General features: G+C 38.4%; 1 protein-coding gene across 7 annotated transcripts in view; it reads left to right on the forward strand.

The window, feature by feature from the left end:
* scrib (scribble planar cell polarity protein) overlaps positions 1 to 20,345 on the forward strand; it is a 1,177,936-nt gene that overhangs the window by 727,147 nt on the left and 430,444 nt on the right. For all 7 annotated transcript variants that reach the window (XM_090386364.1, XM_090386369.1, XM_090386366.1 and 4 more), the window contains one exon: positions 372 to 488. In XM_090386364.1, coding sequence (XP_090242490.1) covers positions 372 to 488 — 117 coding nt within the window. The remainder of the gene's footprint in view (positions 1 to 371; positions 489 to 20,345) is intronic.

Consider the following 20,345-nt stretch of genomic DNA (forward strand, 5'->3'; position numbering starts at 1 on the left):
TAATCTAATCCTCCTTATAAGGTGTTCAGGCCGCAATACTATTGTATTCAGGCCTAGAGGCTGCACTTAAAAAAAAAATACCTGACTTGTAGAGAGAATTCAAAGAAAAGGGTGTTTGGGTTGGTGAAGAATGCTAAATATTTATACCTACAAGGAATGGCTTAAGAGGTATGGGACATAGCTTAGTAACTTTTTAGATTGGCTTAGATTACATTTTTATGCTTTTTAACATAATCTAAAATGTAATCTGTCACTGTAAAGCACCTTTCTGCATTTGCTTGTTTTACAAAGATATTTACTAGATATTTTATTAACATGTTTAGAATTTTCTCTCTCTCTCTCTCTCTCATTAAGTACTTTTAAACTTGCAGGAATTAATCATTCAAAGAAAACAAGGTGAAAAATTAGGTATGCACATAAAGGGTGGCACTCGAGGCTATCCTGGTAACCCATTGGATAAAGATGACGAAGGAGTGTTTATTTCACAGGTATGCTTAAAATAGCCTGTAAAAATTTAAATTATTGATTGAATTCATTCGGGAGATTTAAATGTTGTTTTGTACAGGATTTTCATTCAATATGAAATTGAATGTCAATATTGGAGACACACTTGTTTATATTGAATTGTATTTATATGTTATAACCTGAAACGGTTGTAGAAATTGCCATTTTTATACATAATTAACATATTAAATTGTGTTTAATAAATAATTTTAATAGCCTAAATCATGTTTGTTGGATTATTTTTAAATTTAGCTGTAGATTTTGTGAGTTATGACTTAATATTATTCACATATTTTCCATGATTATCATGTATTGTAATGAATAGTGTAGTGCATGGTAGTGGAATTGTACTGTTTTAATTGTGTAAATAAGTAGCTTGAAGGTTTGAATCACATTTTCATTTTTTTTTTCACATTTTTTTTACAGCTGAGAAATTTTATTATCTAGTAAGGCTATGACTAATTTATGACTTTAAGAACTTAATGGTATAGCTAATTCATTTAACATAAACTGAATAGTGTAATATATATACATACACACCGATGAGCCAAAACATTATGACCACCTAACTAATATGATGTTGGTCCTCCCTGTGCAGCCAAAACAGCCCATACCTGGTGAGGCAAGGGTGCTACAAGATTTCTAAATGTGTTTTGTGGTATCTGGTACCAACACGGAACCAGCAGATCCTTTAACTCCTGTAGGGTCCTGGTTGATATGCCGCAGATCGGAGTTGCTGTTCCAACACAAACGACAGAAGCTCAATGGGATTGATGTCTGGGGAATTTGGAGGCCAGCGAAATACCTGGAAGTCTTCCTCGTGTTCCTCGAACAATCTGGGCAGAGTAGTAGTAATAGTGACATGTGATGGAAGAAAGCAAGCATATGAGCTTATGCAGCATTAGCCAAAAAAAAAAAAAAAAAAAATTTCACACAACCATTCCCTCTAAATGTTTGTCCAGTTATCCTTAAATTTATTTAATCTATCAACTTCCACAAAGACAGATGGAAGTTTGTTCCAGCAATTAACCACCCACTGGCTAAAGGCAAATTTCCGCACATCTATTCTACATCTGTCTTTCCTCAAATTGAATTTATGCCCTCTTAGGTTCGTAATCCGAACAAGTGGAAGAATCCCATCATAATTCAGGGTGCTTATACACCTCAATCAGATCACCTTGCAGGTGCCTAGTCTCCAGCCGCTGCAATTTGCAGGACTTAAGCCTCTCTTGGTAAGAGGATCCCTTCATTCCCCTCACCAATCTTGTTACCCTTCTCTGTACATGTTCAAGCAAATCTACATCCTTCCTAAAATGAGGCCTCCAGACCTGTACGCAGTACTCAAGGCATGCCCAGACCATTGCCTCATACAAAGGAACAATCACCTCCTTTTCCCTGCTAGCAAAATTTGTGTATATCATTGACAAAACCCCATGACCTGCCCTGGCAGCCTGTCTGCATTGCTCAGAAAACTTCATATCTGACTGCACAATTACTTCCACTTCTTTTTCATTTTTACCACCCTAAGTATAGTACCACACAGTTGGTATGTTCCTCTGGGGTTACTTCTAGCCATATGCAGTACTTTGCTTTTCTCAATGTTAAACTTCAGTTGCCACTTCTCAGACCTTAGCACACGCTTCTTGATTAGACCGGGGTTCGAGCCCGTCACCACCAAATACGGAGGATGCGGAAAGGTCAGGGAATGACCACCGCATATCCCGGAGCAATATGGCCTTAGTTGCTAATGCTCCTAAAAATAACATAACATAACATAACTTCTCAGACCATCTTCCCAAATTTTCTGGATCCTGTTGCAGTAGCACACTTCGATTACTGTCATTAACAACCCTGCCAACGTTTGTATCATCTGCAAACTTTGACACTAAGTCTAATATACCTTCATCAATATCATTGATAAATATATAAAACAACCGTATACCCAACATCAAACCCTGTGGGACACTACTAATAACATTAGTCTATGACGAGCAGTGCCCGTTGATTCCCGCCATCTGTCTTCTCACACTCAACCATCCTTTTATCCATTGTAGTAACTTACCCTTAATACCATTCTGCTCCAATTTGTCCCATCACCATCAAATACGGAGGATGCGGAAAAGGTCAGGGAATGACCACCGCATATTCCCGGAGCAATATGGCCTTAGTTGCTAATGCTCCTAAAAACCAAAACAAACAAGCTCCAATTTGTACAGTAGTCTTCCATGAACAACAGTGTCAAAAGCTTTCTTCAAATCCAAGTATATGATATTAAGATTATTTTTTTGCATCCAGTTCCTTTGTAACCACATCATAATATCCAATCAAAGTGCTGTGTCTGAATAATTGCTGCAGTCTTGTCTAGATGATCCTGCAATGCATCTTTACCAGTGACTCCATTATTTTACCCAGAACAGAAAGTTAAACTAACTGGTCTGTATTTACTTATGTCACCCTTCGATCCCATTTTGTGAATTGGGGATACATTTGCACATCTCCAGTCCATAGGGACCTTCCCTGAGTCCAAGGATGCTCTCATAATTATGGCTAACTTCCTGTGCCACCTCCTTTAATATAACTGGATAGATCCCATCCACCCAAGTTGACTTTCTTATGTTTAACTTCAACAATTTCTCCTCGACTTTGCTCTCAGTTATTACAAAATCATTAAGAACCCTGCTACAATTTGATAACCTTCTGACATTTTCAATCTTTAATAACTCCTCAGGTGTGAATGTAGATGCAAAATATTCATTCAGTTTTTTGCTATCTGAGCAGGATCATCAACAGTCGAACCATCGATATCAAATGGACCAGTCAGATTCATCACGTTCCTTTTAGAGTTTATATAAGTAAAGAAATCCTTGCTGTTTTTCTTAGCATCCTTTGCCAAAGATTTCTCATAATCTGCCTTCGACTGCCTAAGCTGCTTTGTGACTTGATTACAGATTAGCTTATATCTGCCATAGGCTTCTGTGTCTCCTGATAATTTATATGCATCCCATGCATTTTTCTTCTCTGCCACGAGTCTCATTAGTTCATTTGACAACCATTTAAGCCTAAACCTTGAACAATATTTCTTAATAGGTTTGAAACATTTTGTAGCTTCCACGATTAATTCCTTGAATGCTTCCAATTTTGAATTTGCTGTTGGTAACATCATCAGTTCATCACACTGAACAGAATTTAAAAACTGTCTGAGACCACTTTAGTCACCTATACGGAAACAAAAACTTTTCTCTTTATCCCCAAGGGTGATTTTATATGTTTAAGTAAATCCCACATCAGTACACTGTGATCACTGCCACTTAGTGGTTCCTTTTTTCTGCAAATTCTTAATACATGAATGATCACTGCTGATAACCAGATCAAGAGTATTACCCTCTCTGGTTGTCTCTGGAACATGCTGCTGCAGAAAACAATCATCCAATAAATGCACAAAAGTCTTACTAGTGTGTGAATGACCAACTCCCAAGTTCCAGTCACTATCTGGGAAGTTAAAATCCCCCATTATGAGACATTCTGATTTACTAGCCCACTCTATTTCTCTGTACAATTGTTCGTTGTATTCATTCAAGTCATTAGGCCTATAACACACTCCTACTGTTATTTTTGCTTTCACAGTGCTTATATCACACTAAACTGACTGAATAGTACACTGTCCATCTATATCAACTAAATGCTCTTCTTTTGATGTTATGTTTTTCTTAATTAACAGCATAACCCCTCCTCCCTTGCTATCCTGTCTATCCTTTTTGTACACATTGTTCTCCCCAAATTCCAATTCTGCATTCCTAATATCTGTGTGACACCACTTCTCTGATATTCCAACAATATCTGCTTTGATGTCTTGACCAACACTTCAAATTCATCAAATTTATTTACTATGCTTCTAGCATTGGTATACATGCACCTATTCCTATTCTTAATTACCCTAGCACATCCCATATACCCACCTGTTTCACGATGACTCCCATCAGTCCCTGAAACCCCCAGCACCCCTCGCTCCAGGCCGTTGTGTATTCTAATAGAAGTAGTGCAAGAATCACTTCACCTCTGCCTGCGGCTACTTTTAACCTTTGTCTGTGAATCCCTCCAAGCTACCAGTTTTCCAACCCACCTAACACTGCCTCGATAGCATCAGCAAATATTCTTGCACCCTTTCTATTTAAGTGTATCCCATCCCTGTGGAAACAGTCTCTCCTGTTAACAAGCACAGACCATGCTGAAAAAAAATTCTATCCCTTGTGCCTTGCACATTCCCTGCAGGGCTGAATTGATTGACAAGGCTCTCATTGTGTACTCCCTCCTATCGTGTCTGGGCAAAATTGCAGACACTTTCAAATTTAACCATAACTCACGACTTTTTTGCAACATTGGCCTGTATTGGTTAAGTAAATCTGCAGATCTCCTACTCTTAATGTCATTGTACAACAATATCACCCTTTATGCCCTTAAAAAATGATATATGCTTAACAGCGTCATCAACTTTTGCCCCTGTCAGACATATCCTAGTCCTATTCCATCTGTCCTTTTCTTACACAATAAATCCCCTGTCTCCCTGACAGTAGAGTCATCAGCAATAACTAGTTCCTTTTGGGAGCAGAGCATTCTGCTTTAGAGATTGCCGCTGTGTTACCTGATGCCCAGGGGTGAGCTCTAGAGTTGAGTTGGGCAGCTGAGAGCTTGACTGGCCCACATATTAATTTCTTCGAGGGCATCTACCGTACACCTCAAGCTCTCATAGACGCTCATTAGAACGCTGAGTTGACGCCTAATTTCTATACACTCTCTGCACCTGGCACACACACACACACAAAGACATCCTCCTTGGCTAGATCATGTTCTGTTCCAGAGAGTTCGGCAAACATTTCACAAGTTGCACATTTTTTTAGGCTGTGATGTGTTGGACAATCGCCCCTCTCAGTTCTCCCCCGAGTCACAGAGCACTCTTGCCACTTTGTGCCCGTTGCTTTACTGCTCTAGTCTGGGGCATGATATTTTAATTTAATAAGATCAATAAAATTAATCAATTAATTGTCAGTACTACACTATCTAATAGAATCCTAAATGCAATGATGCATATTACACTATATATTTTTACATTAGAGCTACCTAGTTACCACAATTCAAAATTTCAATTTCCTACCACTCTCTATACAAAACCAATGGCTGCAAGATTCAAACAAAACAACGGTTTTACGTATATTAAGTAGTAATCTACAAAAACGCTTATTTAAATTAAAAATAAAAATAAGCAGCATAACTAGAACTATAAGGCTACTTATAGAGTACAATATAAAATAACAATTAGGTCAATAAAACGGCAAACACTTATGCTTTTTCAGAGCCTGTAATTCACAGCTATAATTTTTAAAGAGAGTCAAGGAGAGTGTGGCATGGCGCATTATCCTGCTGAAAGACTGCACCGTCATGGGAGAAGACCGTTGCCATGAAAGGATATACCTAGTCAGCAATGATGTTTAGTTAGGTGGTAGACATCAGAGTGCCCAGCACATGGATGGCTGGACCCAGGGTATCCCAGCAGAACATTGCCACCAGTTTGTTTTTGTCCCACAGTGCATCTAGGTGCCATGACCTCCCCAGATAAACTACGCACACGTACCTGGCCGTCCACATGGTGCAACAGGAAACATGATTCTTCGAACCAGGCGACTTCCTTCCAGTCGCTCGAGGTCCATTTTCGTTGCTCGCGTGTCCATATTAGGTACTGTCGTCGGTGAACAGTGGTAGCATGGGCACTCAGAGAGTGGCCTGCAGCTACGTAGCCCCATTTTCAGCAGGGTTCAATTTACTGTGTGTTGTGACACATTACTCCTGTCACCGGCATTCCAATTACTGGCAAGTTGTGCCACAGTCACCCTTCTGTTGCCACGTACCATCCAGGAAAACCTTCACTTATCTTGACCATCGATGAGCCATGGTCATCCAACACCTTGCCTGCAGTTCATGGGTAGCTGCTAACCGTGAACCCACAAGCCATGCTCTTTCAGATATGCCCTGACCCAGTCGTCTGGCCATTACAATTTGGCCATTGTCAAACTCGCTTAAGTCTGCTGCCTTTCCCATTTGAAGAACAAGAGTAACACTGAATAACGAAGCTCAGTATCAGGTGTTTTACCCTCACACACACACCGTAGTTCATCTGCAGTTGCTTTGATTTACGTAACGACTCGCTTGTCATTATGTTTTGGCTCATCATTGTATATATCTAATAATTCATTATTGTTAACTTGTGAACAGAGTAGTGATATTATTGCATTTAGGAATCACTTAGTTTAGTATAGCATTCTCAAATTAAATTTAATTTAAATGGAAATCATTCCTCAGACTAAAGCAGCAAAGCGCTCAAAGTGGCGCAAGTGCTGTGGCTTCTGGGAGAAATTAGTTTTAATGTACTGAAGAGGGCATAAATTTGCTACTTTAGCATTAGCATTAGCAAAGGCACATGATGCAAAAAAGCAAGCTTATATAGCATCAGCCAAAAAAAAAAAACACCCCTTATTTTACCCATCCACTCGCTCCAAATGTTTGTCAAGTTCTGCCTTGAATTTATTTAAGCTATCAACTTCTACAACAGCAGTTGGAAGTTTGTTCTACCAATCAACTACCTGCTGGCTAAAGGCAAACTTCCCCATATCTATCCTACAACTGTCTTTCCTCAATTTGAATTTATGCCCTCTCAGGCGATTATTCTGAGCAAGAGGAAGAATCCCATCTGTATTGAGCATGCTCAAACCATTCAAGGCTTTATACACCTGAATCAGATCACCTCGCAGGTGCTTAGTCTCCAGACACTGTAATTTGCAAAACTTATGCCTTTTTTCGTAAGAGCAACCCTTTGTTCCATTCACTAATCTTGTGGCCCTTCTCGTACTCTTTCCAACAGCTCTACATCCTTCTTAAAATGCAGCCTCCAGACCTATATACAGTACTCAAGGTGTGGCCTGACCATTGTCTTATACAAGGGGATAATCACCACCTTATCCCTGCTTGAAAAATTCCTGAATACGATTGACAAGACCCCGTGACCTACTCTGACAGCCTGTCTGCACTGCTCAGTTACCTGACTGAGCAGTGCAGTGTAATACCACATAGTTGGTACATTTCTCTGGGGTTACTGCTACCCATATGCAATACTTTGCATTTTGCCACTTCTCAGCCCATCTACCCAACTTTTTCAGATCTTTTTGCAGCAGCATACTGTCATTACTGTTATTAACAACCCTGCCAGCAAAGTTCTGCAAACTTTGACATTAAGCTTGATATACCTTCATTAATATTATTGATAAATATACAAAACAACAGTGGGGGGCCCAACACCGTACCCTGAGGGATACCACTAATAACATTAGTCCACGTAGACCAGTGTCCATTGATTACCACTCTTTTTCTTCTCCCACTCAACCATCCTTTTGTCCATTGTAGCAACTTGCCCTTAATGCCATACTGTTCCAATTTGTACAGTAGTCTTCCATGTGCAACAATATGAAAAGCTTTGCTGAAATCCAAGTATATGATAAAATTATTTTTTGCCTCCAGTTCCTTTGTAATCACATCATAATATCCTATCAAATTTGTCAGACAAGACTTTCCCTTAACAAACCCATGCTGTGTCTGAATTATTACTGCTGCCTGGTGTAGATCATCCTGCAGTGCTTCTTTAACCAGTGTCTGCATTATTTTCCCCTGGAACAGAAGTCAAACTAACAGGTCTGTAATTACTCATGTCACCTTTTGATCCCCCCCCCTTTGTGAATTGGAGATACATTTGCACACCTCCAGCCTGTGAGGACTTCCCCCCCCCCCAAGTCCAAGGATGCTATCATAATTATGGCTAAGGATTTGCATACTTCTTTTGCCACCTCCTTTAATACAACTGGATAGATCCTATCTACCCCAGGTGCCTTTCTTGTGTTTAACTTTAACAATTTCTCCTCTACTTTGCTCGCAGTTATTACAAAATTATTTAACTCCCTGTTAGAGTTTGATAAACAACCGTCCCTCTCCTCTTTAAATAACTCCTCATTTGTGAATGTAAATGCAAAATACTCATTTAATTTGGCACCAATCTGAGAATGATCATCTGCAGTCAAACCATTGACATCAAGTGGACCAATCTGATTCATTCCCTTCCTTTTAGAGTTTATATAAGTAAAGAAGTCTTTGCTGTTTTTCTTTGCATCCTTTGTCAAAGATTTTTCGTAATCTGCCTTCGCTTGCCTAACCTCCTTTGTTACTTTATTACAGACTAGCTTGTATCTACCATAAGCTTCAGTGTCACCTGACAATTTATGTCATCCCATGCATTTTTCTTCTCTGCCACAAGTCTCATTAGCTCATCTGACGTCTATTTGGGCCTAAACCTAGAGCAGTATTTCTTAGTTGGAACAAAAAGCCTAGTAGCATCCTAAATTACTTCCTTAAATGCTTCCCATTTAGAATTTGCTGTTGGTAATATCATCAGTTAGTCCCACTGTATAGAACCTAAAAAATCACTGAGACCACTGTAGTCAGCTTTACGAAAGCAAAAACCCTTCCCTTTACTCCTGATGGTAGCTACATCTTTAAGTAAATCCCACATCACTATTCTGTGATCACTGCCACCTAGTGGTTCCTTTATCTGTGAATTCTTAATGCATGGATAATCACTGCTGATAATCCGACCAATAGTGTTACTCCCTCTTGTTGCCTCTCTAACATGCTGCTGTATTCTTTCAAGTATTCTTTCTAATCTATAAGTAATGGCCCTTGTGAACAACTTGTAGATGTGGGATAACAAGCTAATTGGTCTATAATTTCCAATTTCTGATTTATCCCCTTTCTTATGCAGCAAAATTATGATTGCATTATTCCACTCCTTAGGCGTCACACCTTTTCTAATGCATTTTGTGAAGTCTTGCCAGTTTTTGTATCATGTCTCTTCCTCCCAATTTTAACAACTCTACAGTAACTTCATCTTCCCCCGGGGCTTTCTTGTTCTTCATTTTCTTCAACGCATGTTCTACCTCATCAGAAGGATATCAGGTATGTTTTATGGGTTACTAATTTGCGGTCCATCTTCCCCACTGCTGGCATCATTCCCTCACTCTTTGTATAACTCTTTATAGTAGTCTTCTGCTCTTTGAATTATGCCTTCTCTGCTATTTATAAATACACCATCGCTATTCTCCAGTTTCACTATCATTTGTATTTCTGTATTACTTCTCATGGCTGCTGATTTAAATCCTTTGTTTTCCCTTAATGCTTGTTCTACTTTTCTTGTGTTAAATTTTCTTATATCCTCTCTAAGTCTCTTTCTAATGGCTTTGCATAACTCAGTATACTCAATTTTCTCCTTGTCAGTGTTTTTCTTGCTCTTCATTTGTCATCTTCGGTTCACCACGACAAGTGTTTCTTGACTAAATTTTTCTTCTTTGGATTTCTTTTTAACTATAAGTTTCTTGGGCTTTATCACTTTCAGAAAGTTGTAATGTTTCTCATCGATATCTTGATCCTGAGCAGTCTGCAGAAGCTCAAACTTGTTCTTAAATTCCAGTACATACTGCTTTTTCTCCCCTTCTGTTATCTCAAAGACTGTATTATTGACTCAAGTCAGATTTTTCCTTTCTTATATCTATATCAAGTGTGCGTCTTACCATTCTGTGATCACGTTCAACGATATATTGTGTGCAGAAACAGCCTTTCTGCACTGTTTTGTCTCTTTCCAACCTTAGCATTGAAGTCCCCCATAATGATAGTGTAGTGAGTTTTCTGTTCATCTAAAAGACTCAATTTCGGTGTACATTTCTTCAACCTCTTCATCATCATGGCTAGATGTTGGTGCATAAATCATTATAACCTTTAGCTTATACCTCTTTGAAATCCTAAGTAGTGGTCTTGACACCCTTGGTGATGTACTTTTGAATTCCAAAATGGTGTTTTTTATATCTTTATGTTTTATCTTTATAACTTTTATATCTCCCAGTGCTTATGTCACACCAAACTGACTCAACATTGCATTCCATCTATGTCAACTGGATGCACTTTCTTAGATTTTATATGTTTCTTAACTAACAGCATAACCCCTCCTCTCTTCCTATCCAGTCTGTCCTTTCTGTATATATTTTACTCCCGAAATTCCAATTATGTATCCTTTTATCTGAGTGGCACCATGTCTCTGATATCCCAACAATATCCGGCCCAGGGTGCCAAGCGATTGTGACTGAGCAACTCATCTGTTCTTTCACTGCGATTTTCAGAAAGTTAAATTACAGTTATTTTTTATGTTTCTCTTAATAAATCTTTTTATTTAATAGCAGTTCTTTTATCAAAAGTACTGGTAGAGAGCAAGGAAGGAAAGTAACCTTTCTTTATTTTTTCATATTTTATAGACTTAACTCCTACTAATTTTGCTTGGTCACACGAGGCATTGCTCCTGCCTCCCTGTGGCAGGGCCAATAACCTTGGTAGAAAAGTTCATCTGCCAGGGGCTAAAACGAGCCAACATGGAACAAAATATGTTTCCATCTATAGAGCCAAAGCTTTCGGCCAGATACTGAATATGAACATGATTCGTCACAACCAAAAAGGTTGAAAACCAATCCCTCAGTGACTGACTTACCAGCATTCTTAATAATGCACTCACTATCAGAATAGCCTCTCAGTAAGCTATCCCCTTTTCTAATCCAAAAACACCTGAAAAGTATTGCAGGGTCTCCCAAGACGGTTAAGAGACTGCAATCAGGGGACTTACTTGTTGAAACTCTAAACCACAGGCAAAATTACAAATTTTGCTGGTATTCCAGTTAAAGTAACTCCCCATGCAACCCTAAATACATCAAAGGGTGTAATATCTAGTTGGGACCTGATAAATGTGACGGAGGAAGAAATTAAAGAAGAGCTTCAGGAACAAAATGTATATGCTGTAAAAAGAATTATGATCAAAAGAGACAATATACTCACACCTACCAGAAATATCATTCTTACCTTTACCAGTCCAAATCTGCTCTCATCAGTAAAAGCAGGATATCTACTTTGCTGCACTCGTCCTTTCATTCTTAATCCATTGAGATGTTATAAATGCAAAAAGTATGGCCACTCTCAAACAACATGCAGAGTCACCCTACCTTTTCAAAAAGAGACAAAGCAAAGCCTGAACGCCATAAAACCGCCACGTCAGGTACAGTTTCTTCTTCTAAATTCAAGTAATGCCTAACATCTTGCAGTGGAATTCCTTTTGTGGCAACATTGACGATATTCAATACTTAATTAACCACTACTCTCCAATTGGTTTCTGCCTGCAAGAAACCTATTTAACTATTCAAATTTCCATTTCCATAAAAAAACTACTCAATCTATAGATGAGATTGGAATACATCAGATTCTGCTCATGGTGGTGCAGCTTTTTTAATTAGCTCAAAGATTCCAGCTAGGCAAATCACTCTCCAAACCCAAATCGAATCTGTAGCTATGCATCTGATTACTCAGACTGCTTTAACACTAGTCTCAGTTTATCTCCCACCAAATCATATTTACTCTTATAATGACCTTGAAGAACTTTTAATACAGCTACCGTCCCATATCTGCCAGATACTGAATTGGGTGGAATGAGGAATGCTAGGAGATTTCAATGGCTATCATTGAAATCCCCTAGCAGGCTGTCTGTCTAATTTAGATTATCCCTTTATGGGATGATCTAAATTAGACAGACCTTTAGATCATCCCTTTATGGGATGATCTAAATTAGACAGACGCAGCTGACTGATTGAAACTTTACGGAAAAACAACAAAACCTCACTCTTCTTAATAGTGGCTCGCACACCCACATTCAGTTACCTAATATACAGACTTCTGGAATTGACCTATCGATTTGCTCCCCGATACTGTTTTCAGTCATGCAATGGTCCGCTCTGGATAATCCCATGGACAGCGATTATTTTCAAATTGTTTGTAATCTGATGACTACACAACCATCATTAAACCAACCCCGCAAGAAATGGAAATTCTCTAAAGCTAATTGGGACAAATTTCAATCAGCAATCACATTAGACAAAAAAATTATACAACTATAGCCCATAGATGAAGTTACCGATTATATCTCTTCCTACCTTTTATTTGCAGCTAAAAGCTCAATTCCATTATCAGATTCCAAGACTTGACTCCATTTCAACTGTTGGTGGAATGAGGATGAGGAATGCACAAAAGCGAAGAAAGAAAAAAAAATAATGCGTGGAATTGATTTTGTCGAACTCCACCTACAGTTAATCTTATTAAATACAAGAAACTAACGACAAAAGCGCATATCATTCAAAGACAAGCCAAGAAAGATTCTTGGGCTCGGTTTGCATCAACTATCAATAGAAACACTAACCCAAGATTAATATGGAAGAAAATTAGGCAGCTTTCCGGGAAATTTCCAACTGTTCCTTCCCCAATTTTTTTACTGCAGTGGTCTAGACTTCTCTGCTCCTCTGGATATAGCAAATGCCTTAGGCAAAACTTTTGCTCACATCTCAGCTGCTTTCACCTACACTCCGGAATTTCAGAAAACTAAGACCACCACAGAACAGAGACACATCAACTTTCGGACCTCACTGTTACTTCCGTATAACCAGCCACTCCAATACTGCAAACTTTTGCAAGCCATCAGAACAACCTGCAACAGTGCCGCTGGGTCAGATGGGATATATGTTATGTTACAGCAAGCACCTTGATGAGAAAAACTTACAAATGCTAACTGAATCTTCCTGGGAAATGTTTATCCCACTTCTTGGCACCATGCTACAGTTCTGGCCTTTTTGAAACCTGGAAAATATCCCTCCAATCCTAATAGTTACAGACCAATATCTCAGTCCAGTTGTCTCGGTAAAATTCTTGAAAAATGATCCATAGTCAACTCACTTGGATCATTGAAAACAAACATCTACTATATAATAGTCAGCATGGATTTTGCCAAAACAGTTTGTTCTGATGATCAAGGCTGAATCTGAAATTCGGAATACCTTTGTTAGGGAACACCTAGTTATGGTTTCTATAGATATGGAGAAGTCATTCAATACTACTTGGATGGCATTCTCAGTGACCTCCATAATCATGGTCTACATGACAGCCTGCCTATATTAATTAGGAACTACCTCAAGATATTAGAGCTGGAAAAGGAATTAGAAAATATGAATTGGAATATCATCGGTTTGGCTGAAACAAGAAGAAGAAATGAATCACTTATAAGTTTATCAAGTGGAAATCTGCTGTACACCAATGGAAACAGTGAAAGGAGTGAAGGTGGAGTTGGGTTTCTGGTCCATAAAGATTTTAAAAACAACATTTTGGAATTCAAAAGTACATCACCAAGGGTGTCAAGACTAATATTCAAGATTTCTAAGAGGTACAAGCTAAAGATTATAATGATTTATGCACCAACATCGAGCCATGATGATGAAGAGGTTGAAGAAATATACACTGAAATTGAGAGTCTTCTAGATGAGCAGAAAACCCACTACACTACTATTATGGGGGACTTCAATGCTAAGGTTGGAAAAAGGCAAAACAGTGCAGAAAGAGGAACTATAGGAAATTTTGGAATTGGTGAAAGAAATAAGAGGTGAAAGACTTGTGGAATTTGCAGGATCTCAAGGACTGTCGGTAATGAACACTTTTTTCAAGAAAAGGGTGAACAGAAAGTGGACATGGAAGAGTCCAAATGGATTAACAACTAATGAAATCGACTTCATCCTCACTAACAGAAGATATATTGTGAATGATGTTACCGTCCTGAATAAGGTAAATGTTGGAAGTGACCACAGAATGGTAAGATGTACACTTGATATAGATGTAGGAAAGGAAAAAACTGACTCAAGAAAATAATACAAAGGTCTTTGAAATAACAGAGGAGGAGAAAAAGCAGTATGTACTGGAACTTAAGAACAAGTTTGAGCTTCTGCAGACTGCTCAGGACCAAGATATCGACGAGGAATATTACAACTTTCTGAAAGTGATAAAGCCCAAGAAACCTATAGGGAAACAGAAATCCAAAGAAGAAAAAATTAGTCAAGAAACACTTGTCATGATGAACCAAAGACGACAAATGAAGAGCAAGAAAAACACTGACAGGGAGAAAATTGAGTATAGTGAGTTATGCAAAGCCATTAGAAAGAGACTCAGAGAGGACATAAGAAGATTTAACACAAGAAAAGTAGAACAAGCATTAAGGGAAAACAAAGGATTTAAATCAGCAGCCATGAGCAGTAATACAGAAAGACAAATGATACTGAAACTGAAGAATAGCGATGGTGTACTTATAAACAGCAGAGAAGGCATAATTCAAATAGCAGAAGACTACTATAGAGAATTATACAAGGAGCGAGGGAATGATGCCAGCAGTGAGCCACATGGATCGCAAATTAGCAACACATAAGACATACCCGGTATTCTTCCTGATGAGGTAGAACATGCATTGAAGAAAATGAAGAATCGGAAAGCCCCGGGGTAAGATGAAGTTACTGTAGAGTTGTTAAAATTGGGAGGAAGAGACATAACACAAAAACTGGCAAGGCTCTTCACAAAGTGCATTAGAAAAGGTGTGATGCCTAAGCAGTGGAATAATGCAATCATAGTTTTGCTGCATAAGAAAGGAGATAAATCAGAAATTGGAAATTATAGACCAATTAGCTTGTTATCCCATATCTACAAGTTGTTCACAAGGGTCATTAGAAAGAATACTTGATGAGAATCAACCAAAAGAGCAAGCTGGCTTTAGGACAGGATTCTCAACTATGGATCACATAGCTAATGGAGAAAGCAAATGAATATAAAACACCATTATGCCTGGCATTTGTGGATTATGAAAAGGCATTTGACTCCATACAGCATAAGGCAATGTTTCAGGCACTGGAAAGAAAAGGCATAGATACTCCATATATTATGATTGTGAAGAAAATATATGAGAGTGCTACATCCTTTATTAGACTAGACAAAGACAGTAGCAAATTTAAAATCGAGAAAGGAGTTCGACAAGGAGACACAATATCTCCGAAGCTATTTACTGCTGCCCTTGAGGAAGCTTTCAGAAGATTAGACTGGTCGCAGAAAGGAGCCAATGTGAACGGAGAGTACCTAAACCATTTACAATTTGCAGATGACATTGTGGTCATAAGCCACAATTCCAAAGAATTAGAGGAAAATCTTAATCAGTTATGCACAGTTAGTAAGGATTTTGGACTATAAATGAATATGGCTAAAACAAAAGTAATGATGAACAAGTATGCCACGGAAAGGGAAATAATGATTGAAGGAGCAGTAATTGAAAAGGTGGAGTCATATACTTATCTGGGACAAGTTATTAGCTGTAATAATGATAAATGGCTGGAAGTCAAGAGAAGAATAAATTTTGGATGGATAGCATTCAGGAAATATAGTCACATACTGAAGAGCAATATCCCAGTTTGTCTGAAACGTAAAATAATGAATCAATGTATACTCCCACCAAGAATGGAACGAATTATATTGGGAATCAGACTGTTAGATAAGAAGAGAAACACATGGATTAGGCAGCAAACTCAAGTAAAGGACATTCTTATCAAAACTAAAGAACTAAAATGGTCTTGGGCAGGACACATAGCCCGAAGACATGATGACAGATGGACTAAGAAAATAACAGAATGGTACCCAAGAGGAGCTAGAAGAAAACCTGGAAGACAAAGGCGGAGATGGATAGATGAAATTCATGAGTTTTTGAGTAGTAAATGGATAGCCAGTGCTCAAAACAGAAGGAACTGGAAAGTTGCTGGAGAGGCCTTCATCCTGCAGTGGATTGAAAATGGCTGATGATGATGACCTCAAGAGCCAATCCTTCCAGGTCCGATATCAAAATTCCCTTTCTACTACATTCTCGCAGGAAGGAGTACTGCAAGGATCAGTACTGAGTGCAACCCTGTTTGCCCTCAGAATTGATTCCATCACAAAAGAACTCCCAAATACTCTAGAGGCATAACTTTACGCTGACGATCTCTCTCTTTCTTACCATTCTCAGAACATGAGATCTATCAAAAGGCAATTGCAGATGTCTCTCAATAAAGCACAAAAGTGGGCTGAGCTCAATGGATATCGTCTTTCTCAACAGAAACACAAATTTCATACAGATCCTAAACTTCGGATATCAAATTCCACCATTCCGATTGCCAGCAGTATCAAATTCTTGGGACTAATCCTGGACAGCTAAACTTCTTTGAGCATATTAAATTAATACATACTACTTGTATGAAAAAGATTTAACATGCTAAGAGTTTTATCTGCCCTGCCTTGGGGAGCAGATCGTATGACTTTGCTGCTCTTATATAGAGCACTGATTAGATCCCGTTTGGATTATGGTGCTCCAATCTATGATTCTGCCCAAAGGGGTGTAGTATGCTGGCTTGATCCTATTCAGTATAATGCACTGTGGATTGCACTTGGTGCATATAGAACATCTCCAACTCATAGTCTATACATTGAAGCTCATGAGCCCCCTCTGAATCTCCACAGAAAAATGCTATTACTTAAATATGCAGCCAAAATACAGACTTGCTCTTTGTATCCTATCAGCCATACCTTTTTAATCAACCACTACTCAATCTCTATAAAAATAAACCAAGTAAAATCCTACCAGCTGGCCTATGGCTCCTTGAAACATCACAGAATTAGAATGTTCCTCTCCACAATAGGCAACAGATGAAAAATTACTGTCATCCACCATGCACCCCCTTTCCTCAACTGACCTGTGATACTTATTTTCTCCAATGGAGAAAGAACCGACTACTGACACTGAAAGTTCAACAACTCCATGCTAGCCATGTTCAAAACTGTGTGGACTTCTTGCTGATATATACAGATGGTTCCAAATCTCATTCAACTGTTGAAGCAGGCAGTAGTTGTTTCCCTCTGCTATCATATCAGCTTCTCTTCCACCTGAATATAGCAACTTTTCAGCAGAACTATGTGCAATGCAATTAGCTCTAGAAAATTTGACTCTTCATCCATCTGTAAAATATATAGTTTACAATGCCTCTCTCAGCTCAATTAGAGCTTTTGCAGAATTCCTCTCAAAAGAATCACCATATTTTAATTAAAATCAAATCAGGAGTTTGCTATTGCAAATTGATGATCGTCAACAACTAGTGAAGTTTTGCAGGATTCCTGCACATCTAGACATAAAAGGAAATGAACTGGCTGATATATCTGCAAAAAATCCGGCAACTTTAGATTTAACCTCTGTCCCTATTCTAGCGTCTGATTATAATATCTTAATTCAACCAGCATATCATGCACAGTGGACAGAGCTATGGCATAGCCAAACTAATAACAAACTTGTAGAGTTGAAAAGAGACCCAAAGTTTTGGCACTAGAGCAATTAGACCATGCAGCGGGGAGAAGTGGTACTCGCACGGATAAGAATAGGACATACCCATCTGACTCACCTCCATCTACTTATGGGTGATGATCCTCCTCAGTGTCCAGACTGCTCAGAACATCTAACATTTAAATTTATTTTGATTGACTGTCAACACTATCAACATCGTACTTCAATGCTTCAAAATCTAGCTAATCTTCAGTTGACATTTCATCATAACATTGGAGAGGAGGCAAGTTTTAATGAACTTTTCTGCTTATTGAAACAAATTGGAGTGTATAATCTTTTATGAATAGGTTTCAGAATTGAAATGAAATTGAACTGGCTTCATTCTTAATTATTTTTTACTGATATTTCTACGAATAGGCGCACTATAGCCATAGCAGCTAATGCATTAATAAACAACCATACCACACACACACACACACACACACACACACACACACACACACACACACACACACACACACACACACACACACAGAAATGGTCAGAAAAGTGGCAGCTGTCTTTTAATGCAGCAAAATGCAATTTGGGAATAGCAACCCCAAAATAATTTGCACACTTGGTGGGGTTCAGATTAAAACAATAGAAGAGGAAAGTGATTTGAGAGTCAGACACACAGTTCTCTGAACAGTGCAGGCTGGTGGCAGGTTTGATTAATCTATATTTGCCTTATCCCACTGTATAAGGCAGTGAAACTTTTGGAATACTGTGTACACGTATGGAGACCACAGCAAAAAAAAAAAAAAAAAAGACTGAGCTTCTTGAGTGAGATCAGCAAAGGGGTATCCATATGAGGAAAGACTGAATATGTTGGCTGCAAGCCTTGGGAAGTAGAGACCATAGAAGAGATTTGATTGAAGTGTATACGACTCTGAGAGGTGAAAGTAAAAGAATGAGAGTGAAATTTTTACAGCTAAATTATTTCAGCACTAGGGAATATAAATTCAAATTGAGAAGGGAGAGGTTTAAACTGGACTGCAGGAATTTTCTATCTACAAGCAAGTTGTTAATTATTTGAATAATTTGCCTCTGTCGGTCTGATAGCTTGGAGAAATTCAAAGTTCAGCTGGATAGGTATCTACATGAGAAGGAAGTCAAATGTGTTGTTGTTTTTTTCTTTTTTTCTCATTGCTAATGCAGCAAAAACCTTGCACTTCCTTGTACCATGTGGCTAATACTAATATGTTTATATCAGTGCTAATTGTTTTTTTTTTTCCAAGTGTCAGAGCTATCAAACATTATCCTTCTGTTCATAAGATTGATATTTCTATTTTAAAACATCTACATTGATTTCTTAATTTCTCAAGTTTTTATGAAGCAGCATTCCATTTCATTTCTCAGTATATACTTCTATCTTACTAATGTAATGCATCCATAAGCCAGCTGTTTCATATGTCATGTTCTTGCATGTCATCTTTGCCTTTAATAATACACCGTCAGTTTCCACTCTTTCTTCTGTTTGTTTAAGATTTTTACAAGGTCTCTTCTTAGATTCATTTTATTCTCTTCCCCCTCCTCAAATCTTTGTTAATTCATAAAGAAGAAACTGCTTTATTGCAAGATGTTAATATATTTCAGAAATCAGGATTCATACAGTACGCTATTCATGACAGTACGATGCTGCAACAGGATCTAGAAAAGTTGAGCAGATGGGCCGAGAGGTGGCAAATGAAATTTAACATTGACAAATGAAAAGTACTACATATGGGAAGCAGTATCCCCAGAGTAACGTATCAACTCTGTGGTACTACACCAACAGTGGTAGAGAATGATGAAAAGGACCTGGGGGGTAATTGTGCAGGTAGATATGAAGTTTTCTGAGCAGTGCAAATGGTCTGCAAGAGTAGCTCATGGTGTCTTGTCAATGATATACAGGAATTTTTCTAGCAGGGATAAGGAGTTGATTATCCTCTTGTATAAGGCAATGGTCAGGCCACACCTTGAGTACTGTATACAGGTCTGGAGGCCTCATTTTAAGAAGGATGTAGAGCTGTTGGAATGAGTACACAGAAGATTAGTGAATGGAATGAAGGGTTGCTCTTACGAAGAAAGGCTCAAGTTTTGCAGATTACAGTGTCTGGAGACTAGGCGAGGTGAACTGATTGAAGTGTATAAAGCCTTGAATGGTTTGAGCATGCTCAATGATGATGGGATTTTTCCTCTTGCTCAGAATAATCACCTGAGAGGGAATAAATTCAAATTGAGGAAAGACAGTTGTAGAATAGATGTGCGGAAGTTTGTCTTTCGCCAGCAGGTAGTTGATTGGTGGAACAGACTTCCATCTTTTGTTACGGAAGTTGAAAGCCTAAATAAATTTAAGGCTGAGCTGGATAGGTATTTGGAACGAACGGAGGGGTGAAATGGGAGCGGATTTTTTTTATTTTTTTTTATTTTTATTTTTTTTTCTTTTTTCTTTTTTTTTTTTTTTTGGCTGATGCTGCATAAGCTT

This window comes from Mastigoproctus giganteus, chromosome 12, assembly GCF_048544385.1.
Source record: "Mastigoproctus giganteus isolate SK-2022 chromosome 12, ASM4854438v1, whole genome shotgun sequence".
NCBI lineage: Eukaryota > Metazoa > Arthropoda > Arachnida > Uropygi > Thelyphonidae > Mastigoproctus > Mastigoproctus giganteus.